This window comes from Aythya ferina, assembly GCF_964211825.1.
Source record: "Aythya ferina genome assembly, chromosome: 2".
Classification (NCBI taxonomy): Eukaryota; Metazoa; Chordata; class Aves; order Anseriformes; family Anatidae; genus Aythya; species Aythya ferina.
Genome location: NC_140297.1, coordinates 53,660,119 through 53,685,508, shown reverse-complemented (window position 1 = coordinate 53,685,508; position 25,390 = coordinate 53,660,119). Strand labels below are relative to the sequence as shown.

General features: G+C 36.0%; 1 protein-coding gene across 2 annotated transcripts in view; it reads left to right on the top strand.

Moving 5' to 3' along the window:
• The window catches only part of NFX1 (nuclear transcription factor, X-box binding 1), a 64,671-nt gene that overhangs the window by 19,020 nt on the left and 20,261 nt on the right, over positions 1-25,390 (top strand). For both annotated transcript variants that reach the window (XR_014689787.1, XM_084510052.1), the window contains exons 6-21: positions 1,773-1,844; positions 3,712-3,851; positions 4,909-5,008; positions 5,146-5,363; positions 6,465-6,562; positions 7,683-7,713; positions 9,883-9,965; positions 11,502-11,610; positions 17,016-17,135; positions 17,871-17,950; positions 18,314-18,544; positions 18,643-18,716; positions 21,304-21,405; positions 22,997-23,038; positions 23,285-23,383; positions 25,078-25,144. Coding sequence is in view for 1 of the 2 variants with exons in the window: in XM_084510052.1 (XP_084366178.1) it covers positions 1,773-1,844; positions 3,712-3,851; positions 4,909-5,008; positions 5,146-5,363; positions 6,465-6,562; positions 7,683-7,713; positions 9,883-9,965; positions 11,502-11,610; positions 17,016-17,135; positions 17,871-17,950; positions 18,314-18,544; positions 18,643-18,716; positions 21,304-21,405; positions 22,997-23,038; positions 23,285-23,383; positions 25,078-25,144 (1,666 nt within the window). In the remaining variant the exon portion in view is untranslated. The remainder of the gene's footprint in view (positions 1-1,772; positions 1,845-3,711; positions 3,852-4,908; positions 5,009-5,145; positions 5,364-6,464; positions 6,563-7,682; positions 7,714-9,882; positions 9,966-11,501; positions 11,611-17,015; positions 17,136-17,870; positions 17,951-18,313; positions 18,545-18,642; positions 18,717-21,303; positions 21,406-22,996; positions 23,039-23,284; positions 23,384-25,077; positions 25,145-25,390) is intronic.

The following is a 25,390-nucleotide window of genomic DNA, read 5'->3' as shown; positions in this document are numbered from 1 at the left end:
TTTAATTTTTCTTATGTCTAGCTGCACCTATCATCACAACCTTTACGGTATGCCAGTTCTCTAGAATAGCATATAACTGCAATAGTTTGTGAAAGAAATCATCCGTGCTGAAGATAGAATCAAGGTTCAGCAAAAATAAGAGTATGAATGCACTGAACAGAACTTAATACTGAGGTCTTTGGTATCTGTTTTTTTCTTTTTATTTTGTAACAGAGTTGTTTGTGTTTTTGGCTCTGTCCCTTAAAACACACTAAAACTCTGAGGTGTCATCAGTCTTTATCATCTAAAGAAAATTTTCTGCAATTTCTCTGTGTGCCTGTGTAAAAAGGTTAAATGAGTTTTGAATATCTCAAGTATTGGTTAAGTAAGTTCTGTGGTCTGTAGGTTCTTCATAAACTTAATACCAGAACTACTTGTTAGAGAAGTAGTGTGTGAGTGCATACATCTACAGGAATCCATAAAGAATACTTATTTTTAAAGTCAGAAGTTTGGTTTCAAAAGACTGGTTTTGGCATTACTAGAATTCTGTTTGTAATAATAAAATGACACAGTCTCATTTAAAACAACTCAGAAATGCACATTAGCAAAACTTGTAGACGTGGAAATTAACTGTGTGGTACTTTCCTGACAGTAGGTCAGAAGGAGTCTTGCTATAAAGCTGCAGTCTCTTATTACAGATAATAATAAAGACGGATCACTGTTGATGAGCTTCTGATATGACTCAGTTATATTGCTCTTGACTATGAGAAGAGACGTACTGTTTTGTCCTTGCATAGTGACTGTACTTGGGGAATTTGGTAATTGTGTTGTAATTGGATAGTCTGCTGATGTTTTTTCAGTGTTTTTGCTTGGCTTGTTTTGTTTCTTCTTTGTTTTGGGGTGGTTTTTTGTGTGTTTTAAAATAGGACATCTGGACAGGCCAGTTCTGATTTATGAGAACTGCTCTGCACGCAAGTTGCTGTATTCTCAAAAGAAGGGGACTGGAAGCTGGCTAGGGAAGAACACAGACAAATTAGCTAAGTTTAATTTTATAAACCTAGGCTTGCCTGTGCCTTACAGAGCTCTTAAATGTGTAGGGGGACCATACAATGTTCCTTGACGTAGGAGGGGAGATCTGCTATTCAAGTAGAGGACTGGCATTTGTGACACACAGGAAATTCCAGTTGCTGATTAGAAAGAAAACTGAGGCAGACTTGCTGCATCTCCCATGTAGGTAATAAACCATTACCTTATGCGAGGGGAACAGCAGCTCTTACTGGCAGAGTTAGAAATGTTGAACCTAATGGCATGTGCATTTCTTACTGAGTTGAAAAATAAAACCACCAAGGAAAAGAAGAAACTTCATAGAAAAGTTTTGATCTTTAATTGTTGATCAGTGAAGAAAGAAAACGTGTTAATGGTTTGGGCATGTAATGTTTGAGGAATGAACACAGTTGAATTGATAGATGCCTGTTGCTGAAGTGTAAAATGCTGAATATATAAGTAGCAACATTACTATTAATTTGACAGGAATATGAAACTTTTCCTTCAACATCATTGTCTTAAAGTGTTTGAGACTTTTACAATGGTAGCCATCTCGATTATTTTTACATGAGTTAAAGTGCTTTAATGTTCTGCAGGAGTAAAGGCTTCATGTATGATGTTTTCAGAATGTACTGCTCCATAAAAAAAAAAAATATATTTTTAGGTCATTGTGGTTTATTTCTGTAGGAGTGTCATGGAGTTTGAGTTAATTGTGCAATTCTGTTTGCTTTTTATGACTTATTTTTAAGCCTTTGCCATCCAGGACCTTGTCCTTCATGCCCAGCCTTTGTGACAAAAACATGCGAATGTGGACAAACAAGGTAGAAAATTTTTGTTCTGTAAACAAAAGCTTATGTAATAATAGTTTATTAAAAGTTTATATAATGCTTTTTCTGTATTATAGTCTATTTAAAGTTTATATAGTTTCTTCTGAGCTTTAGCTTTTATTTATTTGTTAAAATCAGTTGAAGAAGTTTATATTTTAAAAAAAAAAAAAAAAGCTATTTTTCATTTTAAGAAAAAAATGTTGGGACATGGAGCAGAGTTGTCCAAGCAGTCTGAGTTGATATGATTTTTTTTTCAGTCACATTCTAGTATTCATTTTCTTTTGTAGGAGACCCAGTGAAAGAATTAGGAAAAAGTTCACACCTTTTCTGTCCAAATTGAATGTAATTTTGATTTATTCCATTCCAGAAATAATTTCAAATATAATTTCAAATACAGTTCTGGGAAGCTGTACCACTAACAAGAGGGTAGTCTGTAGTATATTCCAGTCTTGAAGACTGTCTTTTCCTTTCATGTTTGATGCATGTAATATCGTTGTCAACAGCAAGAATGTACTGCCCATACTTTATGATGGTTCGTGTTCAATTTTTCTGAGACATAGTTATAGCTCCCATAACTGATTCTGTGTAATTAAACATTTGCCTGTGCTCATTTCAAGAATAAAGACAAAAACCTATTTCAGTGTTAGCATTCTTAGTCTAGGAGTGTTTTACAGACTTCTACAATTATTTCTGAAAGTTTGAATGTAATATTAAATCACCTTAATTATTTAAAAGAAGGTGCAGCTGTTTCTGTGGAAGTATTTGCAGCTGAAAGCACTTTATATTCAGTGGAAAATGGATTAATTATATGTTACTGAATTTAATTTATATGATAAGATTACTTCTTTTTATTCTTGCTATTCCTTGCAATTAACATTTTAACAGATGAAACAACCTTGAACATTATTTTTCCCAAGTGCCACCAGATTGCAGTTTTCTTATAATACTGCATTTAACATTTAAAACTTGGTTCTAAATAGATTTTGTCATATGTACTGTATCAGCATCCAAGATGCGTGGCACCTCAGACTTCAAGATGTCTACATGAAATAGCAACTTCAAAACATTTTGCAGTAATTGTCTAAGATAAGTTTGCTAGCAGGCCAGAATATAAAACAGTATATGTTTATTCCCTCTCCCAACACACACACTTTTTTCTTTTTCTTTTTTTTTTTTTTTTTTTGTGTTTCAGCTCTGCTTATTTTATTTTTGACATATGCATATGAAGCCATTAATGCTATTAAGACATTTGATTTGATCTCTTTGGTATTACTTTCTTTTTTTTTTTTTAATTTCTGGAGAAATGTCTTACAATGTCTTTTGGTCATATGTGATTAATCCAAGAAGACTCAAGTGGGTAAAGTCAGTTGTTGCAACTGTATTGAGACCGAGAAAATTTTAAGCTTTAGAGCCGTAATATTTTACAATAAAATTCAATTTATGCTGATAACCTTTGCAAGCATCCTATACAAAAAAAAAAAAAAAAAAGAATTGATAAAATGTATTAATGTAAGAGAAAGAACGTAGGGGGTTGTTGTACCTTTTATTGACTAAGTGACTGCAATCAATGTGAGATAAATTCAGGCCACACCGGGGGTAGGACAGGAGATACTATTGTTCTTTAATTACAAGAAGTGTTTTGACAGACTGCTGACTCACTATTAAGGCCCATATCACTATATTCATTGTGCTCAGTGGACTTTTATGCTATCAGGAAGATGGGGTAATATTTCCTAACAGTTCTTTAATAAGTTATGTGCCTTTTCAAAGGCTTTGTCATTTTACTGAAACAGCGTTTTGCTTTTTTAATAAATGTTGTATAGTTTTAAGGTAGCTAACCGACTGTGGTATTCTTCTGCAGTCATTCTGTTCGCTGTGGCCAATCAACAAAAATTCATTGTTCTAATGTATGTGGAAATACTTTAAACTGCGGTAAGCACAGCTGTACCCAGGTGTGCCATGCAGGAAAATGTGCGCCTTGCCAGCTAACAGTACAGCAAGGTAAGTAACAGAATGCTTTATGCATATCCACTCATGATATGCATACTAAGAAAACAAGAGGAGGGAAAAAACAGTTCCAAGAGGCGAGTGATTTACTTAAAAAAGAAAAAAATATATATTGGTAAAATATAAAATATTTAAAATTTGGAAAAGTTATCAGGATCACTGTTTAGTTAACTAGGAATATAGACAAGATTAGAAGAATTTTGAACTAGAAGAATTATGGTGAGGATGCTGGAGCACCCTCTCTATGAGGATGGGTGGAACTAGGTTCTGTTAGATTTAGAAGTGTTAGGAGAGACTAAAGCATTTCACGAGTTGATAGGAGGTAATCAAAATGAGAGCCAGGCTGTGCATGGTAGGAGGATGAGGCAGTGGGCTAAAATGAAATGTCGTAACTGGTTATAAAGATTTTTTTTCTTGAAAACTTGGATTTTTTTTGAGACTCAACTGGGTAAAACTGAGTAATGTGATGTAATTGCTGACTCAGCTTTAGGTAAGACCTTGGATTGTCTGACCCTTGAGGGCCCGTTCAACCTGAATTATCCTATGATTCTACTTAATCTTGTGATATAATTCCAAGATTTAATAGTACATGAAAAAGAATAGAAAGAATCGTAACACATTTCAACAAGCTACTGGTGTTTTGATCTCAAATGGCAATTAAATTGTCCAAGTATGTCCGCCAGTATACAAAAGCAAATAAAAATTTTTGAACAGTTTATGTATAAAATTGTAATTTAATTTTCTTGACATTTAAGGTAATACTGAACTTGGTACATATATGTGTACTGCTTTAATAAATAAGCTTTTTGTGCAAATAGAGCTTTCCCTTCAGCTTTTTTTTCTCCTTTTCAAAACAAATAACAGAGGAATTCCATCCTCTCTAGGACTGAGAAATCTCTGTTGCTGAATTAAATCTAAAGAAGAGCAACTTCATTGTACTTGTAAAAACTGACTGATAAGCTTCCCAGATTTTCCTTTTTTGTATTTGTTGTACTGCTGTTTTGTCACTGATACTTTATGTTGTTTTCTGTGGAATATTTCTTTCTTTTAGTGTGTTACTGTGGAAGCAACTTTAAAGAAGTATTGTGTGGGACAAAGGAAGAATTCTCTGATGGATTTGGGAGTTTCTCATGCCAGAATACATGTGGCAAGTAAGGTCACTGTAATTTAGGCTTTTGAAAAGAAAAAAGGTCATTTTACTCACATTAAATGATCATGTCATTCCTAGGTAGTTCGCCTTTTTCATTTTATTTGCTTTTTGTTGTTGTTATTTTTGTTGTTTTTCTAGAAAATTAAATTGTGGGAGGCACAACTGTACACAAATATGTCATCCTCAGCCTTGCCAGCTCTGTCCACGACTTCCACAAGTAGTGTATCGCTGTCCCTGTGGTCAGACTCCTCTCAGCAAGTTACTGGAACTAGGATGTGTTGAACGTAAAATATGCACAGATCCTATCCCGTCGTGTGGAAAAACATGTGGCAAACCTCTTTCTTGTGGTAGCTATGGTAATCAGATCTTTCTCCATCAGAATATTCTGAATTCTCATTTAAAAAGAAAAAGTAACTTGTTTCATTTCCGAAATATTTTATTAGTGATTTGGGTATTAACAAATTGAGTGAGAGAGACTGTGTTGGTTCAAAGTTATACTTCAAAATGAGTAAATGTATTTGTCTAGAAGCCATTAAACAAAATTTAAACACTAGTTGTTGTTATGTGGACTTCTGTATTGGTAGAGGAAAAGAGCGGTAGCAATTTCCAACAAGTAATATTTTCTGAGGTCTCTTAAAAGCCCACCTTAAGCATTCGTGGTTCATGTGAAGACTAGTAGAGACAAATTATTTTGATTTGTTCAGAAACCTCTAATAAATACTAATTTACTGTGGCCACAAAGTGAAACGTGGTGTTGGGCCACAAAGTGAAACATGGCGCTAGGCGGTTGAGAAGGAAGAAGTTATGTGGAAATTAAACCAAATTGGTACTTCAGTGAGTGCATTAGGTAACTAAAGTGTATTTAACAGAGAGATTGTATGAAGAGCTCTAATTTTATAAAGCTGCTTATTTAGTCATAAATTGCTACACTTGTAGAGAGTCTAGTGCTGAAAAAAATAAGGGCTTGTTAATGATTGATCCATTCAGACTGTCCAAATTTACATTTTACTGGAATTTCAGTTACCTTCATATTTAACTTACTAGGTTATGCATGGTAAGTCATCCCTTTGGGATGAAAAGGAAGAAAAATTTGTATATTTAAAATTCCTGGAACTTGTGTAAGGATATTATCACGCAGGGTTTTTTCTTTATGCATTAATAAAACATAACAAATACGTATACATTTTCAATGTTTATTGTTGACCTGAAACTTTAGTCTATATAGTCAGTATTATAGAGTTGAAAATAGCAGCAATGCAATGTTACAATACATTAAACAAGATATTGTGAAGTCGTTCAACTTTTTATGCCTGTTTGATGGAAAATGTTATTGTTTTAGAAACCCCACTGCACATACACATAGTATTTGTGACCTGTGATGCTCCTAATAAACTCCCAGTTCCTTACCATGTAATTTATTTCTTTGATTTTTAATCTTTGTATTTTCACTTTGATAGAGTTCCTTCATACATGTGAAAGCCTTTGCCATGAAGGAGAGTGTAAACCATGTTCTCAAACATCAAATATTTACTGTAGATGTGGCTTCAAAAAAAAGGTGAGCACATATGAAGCTTGACCGTGGAAGCAGGTAGTCTTTGGTGTTTTTTGATGTTGTGGAGAAAAAGGAGCTGAAGTGGTTGAGAAAAAGGATACTAAAAATGTGCTGTGCTCCGTAGTTGCAAGAGACAGCATTGTGTTACATCTGATAAACATATATTAACTAGATTATACTGTGAAGTGGTAACTTACCATGGCAACTTGCACAGGCAGTTACACAGTGGTAACTTACACAGGCAACTTATCATGAACACGTTTTTTTGGAAGGATTTTTGTAGCCTTTATGTAGAATTTTCTTTGTTTAAGGTGGCTGCAAAGCCCTATACTGTCCTGCAGTATTTACATGGCACAAAGAATGATAGTTTTGCCAAGAGTAATGTAAACTGGGAGAAAGGTAGTCAAAAATACTAAGCTAACTACAACTGTATGGCAATAAATAGATTGTAGATTTGCTGAAATATTTTGAGAGATTATCAGTTTTTATTGGTCTCCTTTCTTAGTGCATTTATGTAAGGACCCAGCAGATTCTCAGCAACTGTAATATAAAAATTAATATATTTTTGAACTGTTCTACAGTGTGTAACCATGGCTTTGAAATCTTTGGGTACTATTTCAGGAGCCTTTTATTTTCACGTTGAAGTCTTTTTATCTACATAAAAAGTTTTCAATCGTGAGAGTTGATTTTTTTTGAATCAAGTCAGACTTGCATTTTGTGGGACAGTTTGTCAAAGTACAAGTTTGTGTGTTTTTTTAGTACTCTCCAGAAGAGCTCTTTTGCTGTCCTCCATGCAAGTTTCTGGTTTCATAGGACAATCCTGTTCCTATTATTTCACAGCATTACCTACTGAATTAAGTAAGGAATATTAAACTACAAGTTCTTGTTGGTGTTGAATCTATAAGGGAAAAAAATATAGGTCAAGATTGAAAGTGAAAATTGAAATGTGATATAATGCATAAATTTAGAATTTTTATTCCAACTTTTGTTTCTTTCTCCTATACAAATGTGTTATGCTCATGAAAACTTTTTTCTGTATCGCTTGTGACTAGGTGCTTTCTAGATGAGTAAGTTTCAATTGTTTCATTTGTTCTAATGTAATTGCTCCGTGTTTGTTTTCTAGGAAGTCCCATGTGCTCTGCTCAGGAATAAAGGTATTATAATATGTTAAATATGTAATATGAAATTTTTTCAAAGTTTAAAAAATGAGATGCAGTTCATATGAATTTTGGTTTTGATTCAAGAAGTTGGCAAGTATCTGAACAATACTGCTGCTTTTATCATTACTTCTATGTCAAGTTGGTCATTTCTTGGGATGCTGCTAAGTGTCTTCCCCTTCTATCCATCTGTTAAACAAGGAAAGATTTTCCTCACTGTTTGATCTTGAACATTCCAAGCAAGCTCTATTTCAATTTGAACAGTTTCTTTCTATTCAACAGGTTGCCCCCTGGCATCCTGCACGTCTTTGCGTCATCTTGTACAGCTTGGATACAAAGTAATGATGTTTCTCTGTTCTTGTCCAAATTCCTGTAGAAATGGAAGCTTTCATTCTGCTTCGTAGTTGTGTGTTGCTGGTCTTCATATCTGAGCTCAGTAGAGAGTTTGAATTTGGCACTTAGGGTATTCTGGACGTAGCATCTCAAAAATCAGCTCAGTGAGGGTAAATTTGAAGAGAACCACTTCCTAGAAGAATTTCTCCAGGGAAGTGGTGCTGTCTGGAAAAGCACAAACCTACATCTGAGTGAGAGAGGAGGGTGTTTTTGATATACTTGGTTATTAGAAGTGTTAGTATCTTCTTGTTCACTTTAAGATAAATGTTAAGCAAATCTCAGAAACAACAGACTGTTGGCAAGATTTAATCTTCATTTTTCAGTTTCTGACACTGATCTTGTATCTCTGCAGTATGTTTTTATCTTAGTTTTTTTTTTTTCTATTACAGAATTTTAGATGGTGTAACTTCTGAGCTAATTTGAGTTTTTCTGTTGTTCTGTTCAGTTCCAGTTGTCCAGGATTTTCCTTAGCTATTTGCTCTTCTTTGTCTTGATGTACTGTCTCCAGTTTTTCATTCTCAAATTTTGATAAGACTGTGTTTTATGTTAAATAGATTAAAAAAAAAAAAAAAAAAAAAAAAAAGCTCCTGAAATCTGTTCTGAAAGCTCTTTGGCCTTCAACCAGAGCAGGAGTTGATCTGGGAATTTTGTCTTTGTATAAAACTAAAGAATCTGACTAAGATTATTTTGTCAGCATCACGGACTGGAACTCCTTGAGAATGGCCTTGCAGATTGGATTACAGCAGCATTTCATGCAAAGGGCATTGCTAGGGCTGATAAATATAAATAGGTAAAGATGTCACAGTCTTGCTCTATGTAGAATTACTGCAATATTGCTTCATGAACACCAAATGGCCAGTCATAGGGAGTACTCTGTTATCTGCTGATCTTGCAGGTGATCAAGAGAGGTCATTTTAGAGGAGGGAAATGAAAGGAAGGATGGATGGATGTTTCCAGCCATTCCCACCACTCCAGACATCACCCCACACGTGGAAGAAAGCTAGGAGACCTGGAACACTAGTTTAACTACACCACAGTAGTAATCCTCTGTATCTAGCTGAGCTACTGTGGAAGGAGGTCACTAAATGTTGTCTTTGTTGCATTTCCTGTCTTTTGTGATGGTTGTTGGCTATCCAGAATGGTGAGGATACTTGCTTGGAGAAGTCATAGCAATTGGCCACAAATGCAAAACCTAATCTTTATGCTATCTAACCTTTAAAGCTCTTTGAAGAATCTCAATATAGGGAAAATGTTTACTTGATGGACCCCTATCATACTGAGGTACTTATTTACAGGATAGTAATATGCATATTTCCTAATTTGAGCTTTTGGCTATGAAGGCTTTACTTTTCAGAATTCAGAAGTAATTGCTCATGCTATCGGTAGATGGTGATAAAATTTCTGTAGTGCCAGTTTTGTCACCATATCAGCAGTAGCTGTATTTAGCTGATATTTTCACTCTTATACCAATTTGAGCAGTCTTAAACTGTATTTGTGATACTTCAGTGTATCAGGGTATCCTATTTTGTGTGTTCTGTTCGCAGATTTTATGGCATAAAGAATAATGTGAAATAAACCGGTCTCACTTATTCTGCGCTCCAAAATCCTTTTGAACAAGTGATTAAATTTTTGCATGCTGACTTACTCTGCATTACTGTCTTTTAGACCAGGTCTTGCAACAGCCTTAGCGTAATATTGTGACTTCAGCTTTTGTTCTCAGCATGAGCAAAGAGTAAATCATGACTTATGTCTTTTTTTTTTTTTCTGTAATAGCTGCTATTACATTCATGTGTGATAAGCGATGCAACAAAAAAAGATCATGTGGACGACACAAGTGTAATGAAGTTTGCTGTGTGGTAAGTGCATGTGTGGTTTTATAAAGCTCTTCATGGTAAACTGTGTTTGTGTTTTGTTGTGAAGTTGAAAGACTTATTTGCTTTTGCATCCTTGCATTTTTGTGTGTCTTCTCTATTTCTAGTACTAGTCGTGCTCCAAACGTTTGTGTGTGCACTTACTCTGCAGCATTTATTTTGTGTATCTTTTTAATTGCAAAAACACATTCCGTGCAAATGCAGTAAAGGTGCTATTTGTTGGACCAGTGATTCCAGGGAAAACAGACAAGGGAGAGATCATTTAATGCAAGAACTATAAGCTATGATGCAGCTAAGTCTTAGTGAAATCAACTTCAAAAATTGTGCATCCCTGCTGTAATGAATAACTGTATAGATCAGGCCTAAGCTATTTTTTGCACTACACAGTTTTGAAAATTAGAGGATCAGAATGGTTGAGGTTGTTGGAAGGGACCTCTGGAAGTCATCTGGTCCAACCCCACTGCTTCCAAACAGCTCCAAGGAAGGAAACTTCACAGTTATTCTCATGCATCCTCAGGCAGAGCTCCATGTACTCCAGCTGCTCTGTCGCACAAAGTACAACAAATCCTTCTCCAGCCTGCCTATCCTAAGAAATCTGTATTCCTTCATTGCAATATTCCAATCATGGGAGCCATCCCACTGTGTCTCCATGATCCCAACAAGATTATAGCCCTGCAGCTGCACACAGTTCTCTATTTCATCCCCTATATTCACCAGTGTGTGGGGGTACCAGGGAGGTAACCCCACATACTAAGTTCCCAGAAAGGATTTGAGGGATTTCTTGTAGGCGCTTCCTTGCTTACATAGAAGTGCTGGGGTGACCCCGCTTCAGCCCCTTTTTTGTTGATTGTTATACCTTCCTGTCACGTAACCCTATGCCAATTTCTTGTTAACCTTGTCTGTCACTCCCTCACAGGGTTGGTGCATTACTCTCTCCCTCCCCCAACATTAGTTTAAAGCCCTACTTAGGAGGTCAGCAATCCTATTGGCAAAATTCCTATTGGATCCTGTCTCTTCCAAGTAGATGCTGATTTGCAAACAAGGCCCCATGATCACAGAACCCAAAACCCTGATACCAGCACTAGTTCTGCAGCCAATTATTGAACTCTCCTTTTAGTGCCTTTCTCACACCCATTCCCTTTTGCCAGCAGGAACAGTACCTGAGCCCACATACGCTTCAGTACTGCCCCCAGAGCTCTGTAGTTACTTCTGGTCCTGTCCAGGTTTGCTCTGGCATTTATCACTTGTGACAACATGGAATAGCAGTAGGCAATAGTATTAAGAGGCACTCCCTCCACAATATCCAACATTAAGGTCTGCAGCAGGCAGCAAACCTCTGTAGTTGATTGGTCACCTCAACAGATGTGTGCCTCTTAGCCCTGCTACAGAAACTCACCTTTTACAATGACTCATTATCTTCCCGAAGATTTTGCAATTCATGTATTATGACCTCACAGAGAAAAAGAAACCTATGGATTTTATAGTTTAATTCTAATTTTCTTTTTTTTTGCCTTCCTCTAGGACACGGAGCATAAGTGTTCTTTGGTTTGTGGCCGCAAACTCAACTGTGGGCTTCATAGATGCGAAGAACCTTGTCATCGGGGCAGTTGTCAAACCTGCTGGCAAACAAGTGCGTTAAGTACAACAGTGCATTATTTTTTATATGTTATAGACATGTATTTGCTTAATTGGTCAGAGGTGGACATAGCATTTGGTCAGAATTTACCAGAATCTGAAGATCTGCAGTTTATTCTCGTTGTTACGTTTTTTCATAGAAAAGAAAGTTACTTTGTTGTAGATGAGTATAGTAACTGGATTTTAATAGTTAAAAATGAACTACAATAAAATATATTCAGTTATATATCCAGCAATCACTTAAAATTTGAGGAATCATGCAAGGAAAATAAAAGTTTAGAAAGCATTTCTAAGTAAAGGGAACTCTTTTGTTCAACAATGAAATAACTTCTATAGTTCCTGGATTATGTAGCAGAAACTGTTTAGGTGCTTAGAATCAGTTTCCCAACTTGATAGTCCAGTGATTTTTCTCTAGAAAGGACCATCTGAAGAAGTAAGAGATGTCAGTTGTGTGTCTTAGGCTTTCTGATCATGTACTAGATGGTGAAATTACTACAGAATTGCCACAAATAGATTGACAACTATTAGGTACTAATTTCTTATGACTGCTGAAGTATTTGCACATCTGAGCTGGTGCAGTAGCTTTAAACATGTGTATTCTGTTAAAAGCCGTGTCAGGTGAAGATACTATTTTTCCACAACTGCTTTTCTCCATTTGATGCAGGAAACCATATGTTGATTATTTCACACATTTTTTAATAGGTAGATAATACCAAGTGTTCTGATTTTTGGCCTGAGGCAGACAGAAGAAAGATCTCATGTTTCCTTCAGCTAGCAGAATCTTTAGATGATCTGGCATATCTTTATATGTGATAACATTTTGATTTTTTTCCTCAGTCTCTTTTAATACAGTACCCTTTCTTTATATAGATGTACCATATCACATAAATTAAAAACAATTAAATGCAGTCTTTGAAAGTTGGGCAGGAAGAGCCCTTACTGATCATTCAGCTTGTATCGATGTTTTCACTCGGTAATGCTCTTAAGAAATTCAGAAGTTTTCTTAAAAACCATCATTGTTAAGTCTTTCAGCTGCTAATTCTAGATATATTTTTGCATCTGTTTTAATCTAAAATTAAAACAGGGGGTACAGAGTGTTTCTAGAGTGGAATATATGTACCTGGAGTTCCACTTACGCTTTTATGAAGTGTTTGTCTTCTATTAGTTCTGCAGTCAATGCTGGACAAAAGTGAGTCTTCTTTCAAACTTGGTGCTATTTTGGAACTGCTCACTGGAATGTGGCAACGAGGACAGTGAGATGTTGAAAGTGAACTAGACCTCATGACATTGGTGAATAGGAGAAAGGTGTTGTACATTGTAAGGATACTGTTTTAGTTGGAAGCATTTATCTGCTGTAGTAAATGCATCTCTCCTATGGCATGTGCACACGAACATAATCAAAGAAATCAATTTTTACAGAGTTTTTACTTTTCACGAAAACATCCTGGAAAAGATGAGGTATCTAGAGCCTCAAATAGCAGTGTAGTCTGTCTTAATAGCCTTTGAATATGGTATGCAGGCATACTCACTGTTCTTTAGAAAATAAATCTTTGTGTCCAAACATTTCTCCTGACAAAGCAAAATAGTAATCTGACAGTCTCACGTGTCACATCTATAACATCTGGTCTGGTTAAATCAGAAGGGTAGGGGTTGTTTTTCTTCACTGGATTTCCTGGGTTCGGTCTTCAAGGCCATCAAATTTCTTTCTTTTGCTACTCTATTTCTGAGGATTTTATTTAATTCTCAGACCCAAGATTCAGATGCCTGTTTTAGCATGGAGAGACCTAAGAATTGCCTCCCCTATAAATTGTTCCAGTGTTGGATGTGATACAAGTGGGTGGTCAAGCTACAGAGGTTTTTGCTGAACTTTGCGATGAGTGCAGGTAAAACACCTTTCTGAGGTAAAGCACCCTTTCTTGAGTACAGCAAAAGCAGTGATCTATTCAAGCAACCAGCTAGCTACTCATTATCACTTGTCTTAAATCTCTGTGTTCCTTAAGTTGTGTTCTGTATCTTCAAAAATTTCCCTGCTTTTCCTGGATGTTGCTCATTAAGATCTCATAGAATCATAGAATATCCTGATTTGGAAGGGACCCATAAGAATCATCAAGTCCAATGTTTGGACTATTTCAGAGCCTTATCACTGTACCTGTGTATTCTGACCCTGTAGCTAATGGGACCTGCATCTCAGCACTAAGGAAATGCATCTTTGGCCCTGATCTACCTATCTAGTCACCACTTTGCAGTTGGGCTGCAGCAACTATGGTATCATCTGCCATGACATTTCAATTACGCTTGCCACTTCCCACTTGGAATTAGCTTGGAATTCTTGCCCGTGCCTTCATCTCCACTGTTGGCTTTGGGAATGGTGAGGGATGGTATAAAGAAGCAACACTAAAATGTACTTCCACCTGTGTGGTTCTTTGTGCTTCTGATGTACTTCACCTTTCTAGGTCTGTTTCTGTACTAGGGTTACTTCCATAGAGACCCAGACTTTTTAAGACAGCAGTACATATCTTGAGGAAAATAAATTATGTCAGCACTGGACAGCTGTGTTTTTTTAATGTTGTTAGGTGTTCTGTTTTCCCTGTGTGGAGCAAACGTCTCTGACCTCCTCCCCTTTATCCTGATTAGTAGCTACTTAAGGAACATTCAGTACTGATAAAATTCTTCACATATCAATTCACATCAATGGCAAGCAGCTGGTGTAGTTGTCTAATGGTCAGATCTTTTAGGGACCTTTTTATCTGATCCTTCATTTTCCTCAGCCAATGAAGGTGTGAGTCTTTGCTTTCAGAAGGGTGTAGGGTTTTTCAAGAACTTTAGTGAAGAAAACAAAAAGCCCTGCTCTTTCCCATGCTTGCAGAAAATCTGTGGACGTTTTGAATCTTCCAACTCTTTCCTACTTCTTTCCTTCCTTCTAACCCTTTACATTTTATTCTCTCCAGCATTCTTGGCTGTTTCTGTAAGGAGATTCAACCACAGAATCTCTTTAGATCAAAACAGTGATTCTTTTTATTAACTGCTCCAATGTAAGACTTACGGAAAAAAGGCTGAGACCTGATCAGAGATTTTTACTGACTGAACAGCTATAAGAAACAACTGGTCATAAGAAACTGCTGAATATAAGGAAAAAAGAAAAACGAACCCACAATGAAAAGCAAACAAGAGTTTCAGATAGTGCCATGAGGAATAACAGACTTTCACAGATGTGAAGGTGAGAGGTGACTGAGCTTCAGAGATAATAGGAGGAGGGGAGTACTGAGAACTCTTCTGGGAGAGTTCCAACATTAAGTTACCATGTAATGCTTGTGTGACCCAGCTAATAATGCCAGAAATAGCAAACTTGGGTATTGATGGAAAAAAAAAAAAATGGGACTAATGGGGACAAAATATTGCAGTAGATTATGTAGAATAAGACAAGTAGACAAACGTAGGAATCGAGAAGAATGGAGGGAAATGGAAGTACATGCATGGGAGAATGGAGAGAAAGGGAGATCAAAGGTAACAGTTGCATGTAAGAAGCTGCTGGTCAGTGCAGTAAGTGAAACCTGTGCACCAGATGACCACTATCTATCCTAACCTAGGAATAAGATTTAGTATCTTTGAGTGTACTCTCTTCCTATTCTGCACAAGGGATTTAAATGTCAGCAACTGGAGGCAGTGGGCTATGGGAGTATGCAATCTCTGTGCTAGCAACTGGAGAGACAATGGTATGTGAGAAGTCTGTATGCTAGCAGCTGGAGAAGGGGATCAAATATTAGGGGGCCCCCTCAGTCTGGGTGCCAGTACCTGAGGAGACATGAGTGTATGTGCTTGACTCCATTGTTAAAATAGTTTGAGTCCTGTGTGTGCCTGTGCATGTACGTGTAACTTGCTAATGACCTTCAAGCTGGACTGGCTGTTAGGTAGGGGGCAGATCTGCTTCTGGAAATACCCAGGACATCAGCCAGTGACTGGGTGTGTCTGGGTATGTGTATGAGGCAAAGATCCACGTGGTGTGCATGTGAACTTAGAGTGTGTGCGTTTGTGTGTTCACTAGTGAACTTTAATCCTGATGAGCTGGAGAGGAGGAAGAGGACTTGGCTATTGATGTATCTGTTTATAGAAATGTTGTTGGTGTTTAGTAGGCTCTGTGTTAGTCTGTGTCTGGTAATGTAACTGTTGTATGTATAGTGTGTCTGTCTCTGGAACGTTTGCTCAGTCTTACTACTGGCTGGGCCTCTATATGGTTTTAAACAGATTTGGCTTTAGTGGAATCTTGACCTTGGGAAGGAGTAATCCCCTGGTTCCCAGAATCTGCTGGATTCAGCAGCTGGCATAATGCACACACCTTCTCTTCAGCTTGGAATTATCTTCAGTTCTATTATTCTGTTATATCCTTCTACCTTCTCTCTTACTGTTCTTTCTGATCCATTATCTCTTTATTCCTTTATAGATCAATTATATTCCCTTTTTGTTCTCTCATCTCTTTCTATATGACTTCAGATACTAGCATTTACTCTTACTATCCTGTTTTTCTAAAGATCTGTAATAACTGTAATTTGTAATTTATATTTGTAATAACTGTAGAGACATTTCAGTGTCTCCTTCTGTTTCTTCAAACTCTGAAAAACAGCAATGAAGCAGTTAATTTTTGTGCAGTGTTAAGTGTTGTTGGAATGGTGTATTAAATGATTTCTATTCCTTTGTTTATTTTATGAATGAGATTTGGAATCTTGTGGCAAGAGTTTAAAAATCTGTTTCCAAAATAAGGGAAGTTTAAAAAAAAAAAAAAAAAAAAGAGAGAGAGAAAGAAAAACTGTATTTGAAAGTTCATTTTGAAGTATTTGGACAGGTTCAAAAGCTGCTTAAGAGTATCCAGGTAGTGCTAAATGACACGAAGTATACAGAAGAGATTCTAGGCTGAAGTCTACAGTGTGGTGCCCTTTCAGTAATTTATCTGAAATGTTCCCAGTACTGTGTGCAGGTCTGGGCAAAAGGACAAATTCTGACCACAGGTGTGAGGAAAAAATGATAAAGGAAAAGAAATTTCAGAGTTGTTAGGAGTGGGAAGGAAATCACAAAATTTGAGTGCTTTCATAAAGGAACTTCAAGAGATCTCCATGTTTTTGAGTGAAGGATAAAACCTGAACCGCTTTCAGCTGGATAGGAGCATTATACCTGCTCCAGTTCAAAATGTTGCTGTCAAAGTATCACTCTCCAAGAGCAAGCATATCCATTGTGGGTCATAGTCTGGTTTTCTTGTAGGAGACACAAAGGCTAATAATTTCATTATAGTGGTGCTTATTATCAAAAAATAAGCTAAATGTTTGTATCTTTATTTAAAGATTTCTTTTAGTAGAGAAGTGCAAATATGCATACATTGGGATATATTTCTTTTGTGATTTGCTTTTCCAGGTTTTGATGAGTTAACTTGTTATTGTGGTGAATCGGTGATTTACCCCCCTGTCCCCTGTGGCACTCAGCCACCAGAGTGTAAGAAAACATGCACCAGGCCACATGACTGTAATCATCCAGGTAAGTTAAATTGTTCGATTTTAAAAAAGAAACTAAAATTGTAGTAAAGCATACATGGGTCTGCTTGGAAGTATATTTATCTTTTATTAGCTGTTTTTACAGTAGTTGTGAATATTTCCAAAAGTTTGTACTTTGAAGCCAACCAACTAAAAATTTGCCACAAGTAACAGTAGTGTTACTTTTGACTGGTAAAAACATTGGATTTTTCTCTCTGATCCAGACAGCAACATTTAGACGTTATCAATAGTCACAACGAATTAAATGCTATATTGCAAAGATTACATGCTCTCTTGAAACAGTAGGATAATCTGGTGAACAGTTTGTGTTAGTTTCTGTGTTCCTTGGAATGACATTGGTGGACTGAAAAACATACAGTGCAGGTTAAATAGATACATGTTCTGACATACCCTGCCTAATAGTGTAATCCTGCTCAGAAGCTGCAAATGTTTTGTATTTTCTACCATTTAACTTAGAAAATGCAGAAGAATATTCACCTAAAAATCTGCTATCATAATTCCTAAAGAATATTTTAAAGAACAGATTACCCTTGCATGAAATGTCTTTCTTCCCATAAATTACTAAATAGTAATTACTATTCTCATAAAGTACTGAAATACCAACTCGTGTTTAAGTGGTCCTTGCTGTCTCTTTTAAGGCATTTGATTCAAGTATGGTCATAACTGTTCTTTCCTTTCTTTTTTTTTTTTTTTATTTTCCTGCACCCTGTGGCTGCAGTGTACCATTCATGTCATAGTGAGGAGAAGTGTCCACCTTGTACCTACCTGACTCAGAAATGGTGTATGGGCAAGCATGAAGTAAGTCTTAGAGTTTTTGAGTACTAAATAATGTGTAGCTTGAAAATTCTCAACAAAGTTCAGGATGCACTTTTATGTGTATATAACTTACAGAATAAGCATTTGATATTTCACTTTCTATGACTGTTGGTTTAGCTTCTTTGAGGTGGAATATATTAATGGTGTTTGTGTTTAATGTGATTAAATTTTAGAAGTCTATCTGCTATATTGGACTATTATATAAAGAACTCTGTTCTAATATATTTTAGTATTACAGTTCTTGCGTGGGCAATGCCAAATGAAGGTGTGAACAGTAAAGTGCTTTGAGATTTGTTTATATAATTGTTCGCTTTTAGTTGTCATCTTTCTTCTTCCCTCTTTCAGCTGCGAAGTAATATTCCATGTCATCTCACTGACATTTCTTGTGGACTTCGCTGCAATCAAATGTTAAAATGCGGAATGCACAAATGTAAAAGAATCTGTCATAAAGGAGAATGTCTTATAGATGAAGAGTGTAAACAACCTTGTGTTATTCCAAGGCTATATTGTAATCATCCCTGTATGGCTCCATGTCATCCTTCTTCACCCTGCCCGACAACATCCTGCAGTGCAAAGGTTGGGTGTCCAGAGAAAATTCATTGCCCTTCACATCCCTCCCTGGACAGAAAAGGACCAAATTTTAAACAAATTGCTGTCTTGTGTATTTGCAACAGGTTGATCTTCACTGTGAATGTGGAAGAAGAAAGGAGAGTATGATTTGCTCAGAAGCATCTAATACGTATCAAAGGTTTGTACTATGATAATTATTTTACTTCCTTTGCTGGACTTGCACAATTTGAATAAATTTCAGGGTTGACTTAATATATTTAATTCACAAAATTTTTCACACTTTTTTTTGTCCTTACACCTACAGTTTCTTTTTTCTCATTCTTCTGAGCTTTCATACCAGCCATGCTGTACTGGAACACATTCCTCCTTTCACTTTAGTCTGTAACTGTGGTGGCACATCAAAGCTTGAATCTCCCATCCATCAAACTCTGATTCAGACATCTGAATGTAGGTGACTGCATATAATAGTCCCTGTGTGATTTGCTGTCTCAGTTCCACTTAAATGTCTGATGGAACCTTGTCAATATGGATGATGAAAGCTAAAGAGCAATAAAGCTGAAACAGCTAAATTTAGGCAGTTGAATACCTTTTCAGATTGTTGACTGTAATGAGAGCTTTGGCATCTAAAACTTGGTTGTCAATATGCAAACCAAGTCCTACCCAACTCCATTTTTTGCACTATTTTTTTTTTCCAGATCCTATTTCTAAACTTTTTTGTTTTATTTGAGAGGGCAAAGAACAGACAAGGAAAAGAAGAAATAAAATAGGACTTTGTTACTTACAAAATGGAAATAGTAAAATAGGGGTAATAATAGTAATAAAGGAATCTTATGCTGTGGCTGTGGTAAAGAGGTAATCAGAAAGTTAATCTCTCTCCACTTGAAATGAAACCAAAGTTCTGCTCTTCATCCCAGTTGATAGGAGAGAACAGTCACAGATTCTTCCTGTTTTCCAAAGAAAGCTTGCTAATGATTGTTTCTTTTCTTTAACACTTTTGAGGACCTGATACTAGCCCAGCTGAGGATGTGCTGTGTTGTTCTTACTGAAAAGCGCACAGATTTAAATTCTTCAGAAGGTGGCTTAGCATATATTTGTAGAAGCTTAATACAACCTAATTAAAGCAAGGAGGAAAATGTATTAGTCAGAAGCAGTTAAGAACAACAGTAGTTAATGCTAAGTTGGATATAAGGTAGACTTACAGGAGCGGTCATCTTTGTTGTTTTAAAAAAAAAAAATCTATTTCACTATCATTACAAATCAAGTGATTGACTTGACTTTAAATTATCATTTAAAATTGACATGTTCTTGTCATAATGATAAGCTGGAAGGTAGCTGGATTACAAGTCCCACGTTTTTTAACACTTATATTTCCAATGTTTTTTAGGTTAAAAAATACTCATACAGGCAAAATGGTGTATTTGAAATCAGTAAGAGTCCTTGCATGTATAAGCCAAGTTAAATATGAAGGAAATGAAACACTCAGTTTAAAGCAAGTGTTTGTATCTCTTGGTTCACATGTGTTCATATACATTTAATTCTATGACCTTACAATAACTGATATTATCAACAAATTCTTGAGCCATGTCATATTACTAAAAACAGTGTTTAATGGCTGCTAAGTTTATATGATAACTGACTTTTCAGGTTACTAGAACATTAAAATACTCCATTTTTTGTGGGAGTTAGATTTAGCTTTTTTTCTATCATCTTCATGCTTGAGAAAAAAGAAAAAAATTACTGCAAGTCCTGTGCTACTACTGTGGAAAGGTTGGCAAATTAATGGGGTATCCAGGTTTTCCCAAAAATGTTACTGGGAGCGTTTCATTAACGAAGCTCAAAGCTGTTTAATGTCATGACAAGGATGCCCAAGGGAACAGAAAAGGGACTGTGCAGCTCTGTCTGTATACACAGTATAAATGCTCTTGTGCTGTCATTCAATGGCCTGTTGTTTGGTCACAACCTGATAAATTTGAAGCTGATGGTGTGTCTCAGATTGTCCTTCCTGATGTTATAATATAATAAAGTTATAATATTAATGTTACAATAGTTGTTCTCTGAATGTCATGTTTGTTGTTTGGATGCAAATATATCCTTTTATCTGAAAATCAACAGGAAAGAGTTCAAGTAATAGAATATTTCATATTCAGGATTTTGAAAAAGGTGTGGGATATCACTAAAAATTTAATATATATTTTAATCAGAAACTTTAGCAAGAAAAGTGGACTAGAAAGGCTTGCTTGATGGGAATGATGGAGAACCTTTATAAAGAAAATTGTAACTGTCTCAGTAGGCATTTTACTCTTTCTTTATGGCTTGTATCATCCATATTTTCTAAGCAAACTTCAAAGTACTTAATAAATTCACTTAACTATACGCAACTAAAGCCCGTGAAAGAAGAGTCGCATGAAAGTTTGTTTGTTTTTTTAAAAAAAGTGATGAAACTTATATGGTCAGATGTAGTTTGAGTATTCAGCAGGTGACAAGAAAGAGTATTCACGTTGCCTAGTTAGACTTGCTTAGAATTGGTGCTCTGAATATTTCCATGAAGGGGCAAGTCTGTTTGTTAGTTTGTTGAAGATGAGTGTAACCTTTTTATTTGTACATCTAGATTAGACTCCTAAAACAAGGTGATGTAGAACTAGAGTACAATTATGTAATCTGAAAAGGAAACTTCTCCCACCTTGATATTTAAATCTGAAGCTCTATATACAATTTCCAAGGTTTATGTCCTGCCTCAAGTGAAAGCTAATACTGTTCTTTTTCAGAATAGCTGCTATATCTATAGCCACTAAGTTAACAGATCTGCAGCTTGGAGATTCAGTGGAAATCAGTAGGCTTATTACGAAAAAAGAAATGAAGCAGGCCAGGTAAGGACAGACCTGTAGAAACATGTATGAAATCCTTGTGTTTACTTGAAGAACAGTTGACTTGGAAAATGCATAATATTGTCAGCAGAATCACAGTTTAAAAAGAGTTTTAAATAATAGCCTGACTCTGCTGTAATACTGCTAGTAGGATGTTTTGCAATTCTTTAGCTGTTCTTCTTTTTGCTTTAATGTAGAATTTCTCGATCATTGGTTAGTTTCTTGTGACAATTACATATGGAACAATGTAATTGTGGTTTCAGAGTTTTTTTTCTACTCTGCAAACTCAGTCATGGTTGAGGTTAGAAGGGGCATTTTGGAGGTTAGCTGGTCCAAGCCCCCTGCTCTAGCAGGACCGCCTATAGACACTTGCTCAGGACAACTTCTGAATAGTTTCCCTCCAAGGAGGGAAACTCCACACCTGCTCTTGGGAACCTGTGCCAGTGTTCAGTCACCCATGCATTTGTTGTTTGTTTGTTTGTTTTATTTTTTAAAGTGTTTCTTGATGTTCAGAAGGATCTTCCTGTGTTTCAGTTTGTTCCTATTGCCTCTTGTGTTTTTTCTGGACACCACTGAAAAGAGCCTCGGTGTGTCCTCTTTGCATTCTCCCTTAATTAACATACATTAATAGAATCCCTACTGAATGCCCTCTTCTCTAGCCCAAACAGTCCCATCTCTCTCAGCTGTTCCTCATATGTTCCAGTAACATCCTCAGATGTTCCAGTCCCTTCATCTCTGTAGCCCTTTGCTGCACTCTCTCTGCTATGTCTATGTGTCTCTTGTACTGTGGAGCGGGGTGTGTGTGATCAGAACTTGGCACAATATTCCAGGTGTGGCTTCATCAGTGCTGAACAGAGGGGAAGGATCACCTGCATTGACCTGCTGGCAATACTTTGCCTCATGTAGCCCAGAATGCCATTAGCCTTCCTTGCTGCCAGGGCACATTGCTGACTCATGTTCATGTTGGCGTCTACCAGGCGCACAAACTCCTTGGAGTTCATAGTTTTTTTTCAGATTTCTCTTAACATTCTTTTCTGGATGACTTTTAGGATGTATTTTTCTCCTAGTCATCATCTTACTATTTATAATATTTTCCTATTACCCTTTTTAGGATAATAGAAAAAAGTACGTCTGTGTCATTTATGCTTGACGCTTGTGCTCTCATACTGTTGCACTGCACATTTGTGTTTAAGTCACAAAACCAATTTGGTCTTAAATTTGGTCATTTCGCTGTACTTCCTGATACTCCCCTGGAATTGTGCTTTTACTTGTAGTATCGCTTCTTCAAGGTATCGTCAAGTTTCTCCAATAACATTTTGTCTAAAACTTGATTTCCTTAAGTCTTTCCCTTCGAAGACCTATTTTTATTTTTTTATGTTATAATCTCTCTTCCCTGAATTGTGAATTTGATTAATACACCTAACAGACTGACTCTGAAATAAAGTCTAATCTGTTGTTAGCTGTATTATCTGATTTAATAAAGTAAATTATTCTGATACATATTTACTTAGGCTGTGATAACTATAGTTTGTTGCTATCATGTTTAAAACTGAGGAGAAACAGTGATTCTAATTGTATTTTTTTAATAATTCAGGTTGCAATGTGATGAAGAATGTTTAGCTCTTCAGAGGAACAGGTGGGCAATGAACTTTTTAATTTGGACTTTAACTTTTTTCTGAAAAAAAAAAAAAAAAAATGCTATATGGAAAAAAATCCTTTCCTGTAAATTAGCATCAAATGTGCAGACTCTATCTTTTGTGAGCTGTTTATCTGTATTGGCATCCCATCTCTTCAATGAGAAAATGTTCTTGGGCGGTAATTTTTATTTATTTATTTATTTATGGTGGCATTTTTGTGTTTTTTCTCCCCTGCTTGAATTTAGGCGTCTTGCTGAGGCTCTTGAAATAGATGATAACTCTGACCCTTTCAACATCCGTTCTTCTGGACCAAAGTACAGTGACCTTTTAAAAGAAGATGCAAGGTATGTGTTCTAATAATGAGAATTGTCACAGGTAAACAGTGTAGAGTGCAAGATAGGAAATGAAGATCGATTCTATTTGCTCTTGTAAAAATGTCTGTTTCCTTTTCTCTCCAGAGGTGATCATGGCAATAGGTGATCATTGAGGCAAAGGAATTGATGTGTTTTTCTCAAGACCAGCGAAATGAGAAGTTTAAATAATAATAAGTGTCTGGCTGGTTTCTTTGTTCTATAACAGGGCCAGATTTACAATGGGAACATCAGTTCCCACCATTCCTCTCACAACAAATCAGCGTATGCACTCTTCCACTGGCTTCACAAACTTCTGCCCCCACTATCTCTGTGCTCTCTGTAATTTTTTCAGGACAAAGGCAAGAGTGATAACCAAGCAATGAAACATACTCTTAGAGTCTGAGACTATTTCTGTGTACTAGTCCTTTTATTTGTTTGCCTTGCTGTCAATTTTCAAAATAAAGACACTAGCAAAACATTTGCATGATGCATAGTTAAGACTATGCTAATGTGGGTTGCAAAGAGAGCTACTAGGATGAAACATCTGGAAATGAGGCAAGAGAAAGTCAAGTTAATATCAAAAGCATCTCACTAGTAAACACTGTGCAACCTGGAATGATAAAGAGGGATCAGACAGATTTGTAAAAAGATGCTTAAATGATAAAGGTCACTTAAGAAATTTTTACTTTGTCTGTATGTGTGTAGGCCTGTTGGATATATTTTGCACTTGCTTCAGTATCCTAATGATTAATAAATTTCATATTTTCAAACTTAATTTAATTTTAAATAACTTAAGAAATACTTCAGTCGAGTGGTAGATACTCATCAGTGTCCTGGGAAATTGAGGTACTTCATTTGGTTTGATAGGGAGTATGAATTGCACCTGGATTAATTTGTAAATATACAAACAACCTCCAGCTCAGGACAACCACAAATGGAACCCTTCAAATAGGATGTAAGCAAGCTGATAAAACACCAAAACAAGCTAAACTAAACTAAACAAAACAAGCTAAACTTAGAGTAAAAATGCAAGACCAGAATCAGAGTCAAGAAGAAATGAGAAATAAACTCAGTCATTTTTTACTGTCTCCACTCAGTCAGTTCTCTGATCAGGATCCTACAGAGGAGACTACTGATTCTGCAGATTTATTTATTTATTTATTTATTTTTACTGCTAACCAGATTTGAGAGATGAATTCTTCAGGTAGACATTTTTCCCCATGGGGACAGTGCTCTAATAAATGTTAACCTTTCTTTTGGAATTAGTTTACCTGCTCATATAAGAACAGAACATAAAGCTCACTCTGACAGATCCAATTTACTGTGATTAAGTAGGGCAAACCAATTAATTAAAAAAATCCATAATATCAAGAATATTTTTTCTTCGCAAATAGCTTTATGCTTCTACTTCTGTTTTCATTAATTTGTTACGCCAGATAAGTTCTAAAATCAGTCAGTGCACTTTTTCTGTCTTTGAAAACAATTCTACTCTGTGTACCCAACACCTGATTTTCCATCTAATGATGTAATCTAATTAAGTGGATTGCCTAAATGACAAAACTGAGAAACACTGAAATGGTAACTTTTCATTACAACACGTTACACGTTTACATATTACAGAAGATAAAGTCATTGCATCTTTGTACATTTTATTGCCTCATTTACCTAGTATGCTGTTGTTGCAGGAAGGATTTAAAATTTGTCAGTGATGTTGAGAAGGAGATGAGAATGCTTGTGGAAGCTGTGAATAAGGTCAGTATTCAGGTATTCTTTGAGTTATTAAAAGAAACAGTTTTGTTTACTTTGGGGGTGGATCAGAATTATGTTTATGAAACTTTAGTGCTAATAGTTAGGGATTAATACTAGATCTGTTTTTACTCTATTAGAATGCATATTTTAATAATAGAACAAAATTTTTAAAACATAGCAGTACGACCACTTCTGTGACAGTCAAGATTTTTTTACTTTTTGTTTTTTTAAAGACTCAACCAGTGCCAG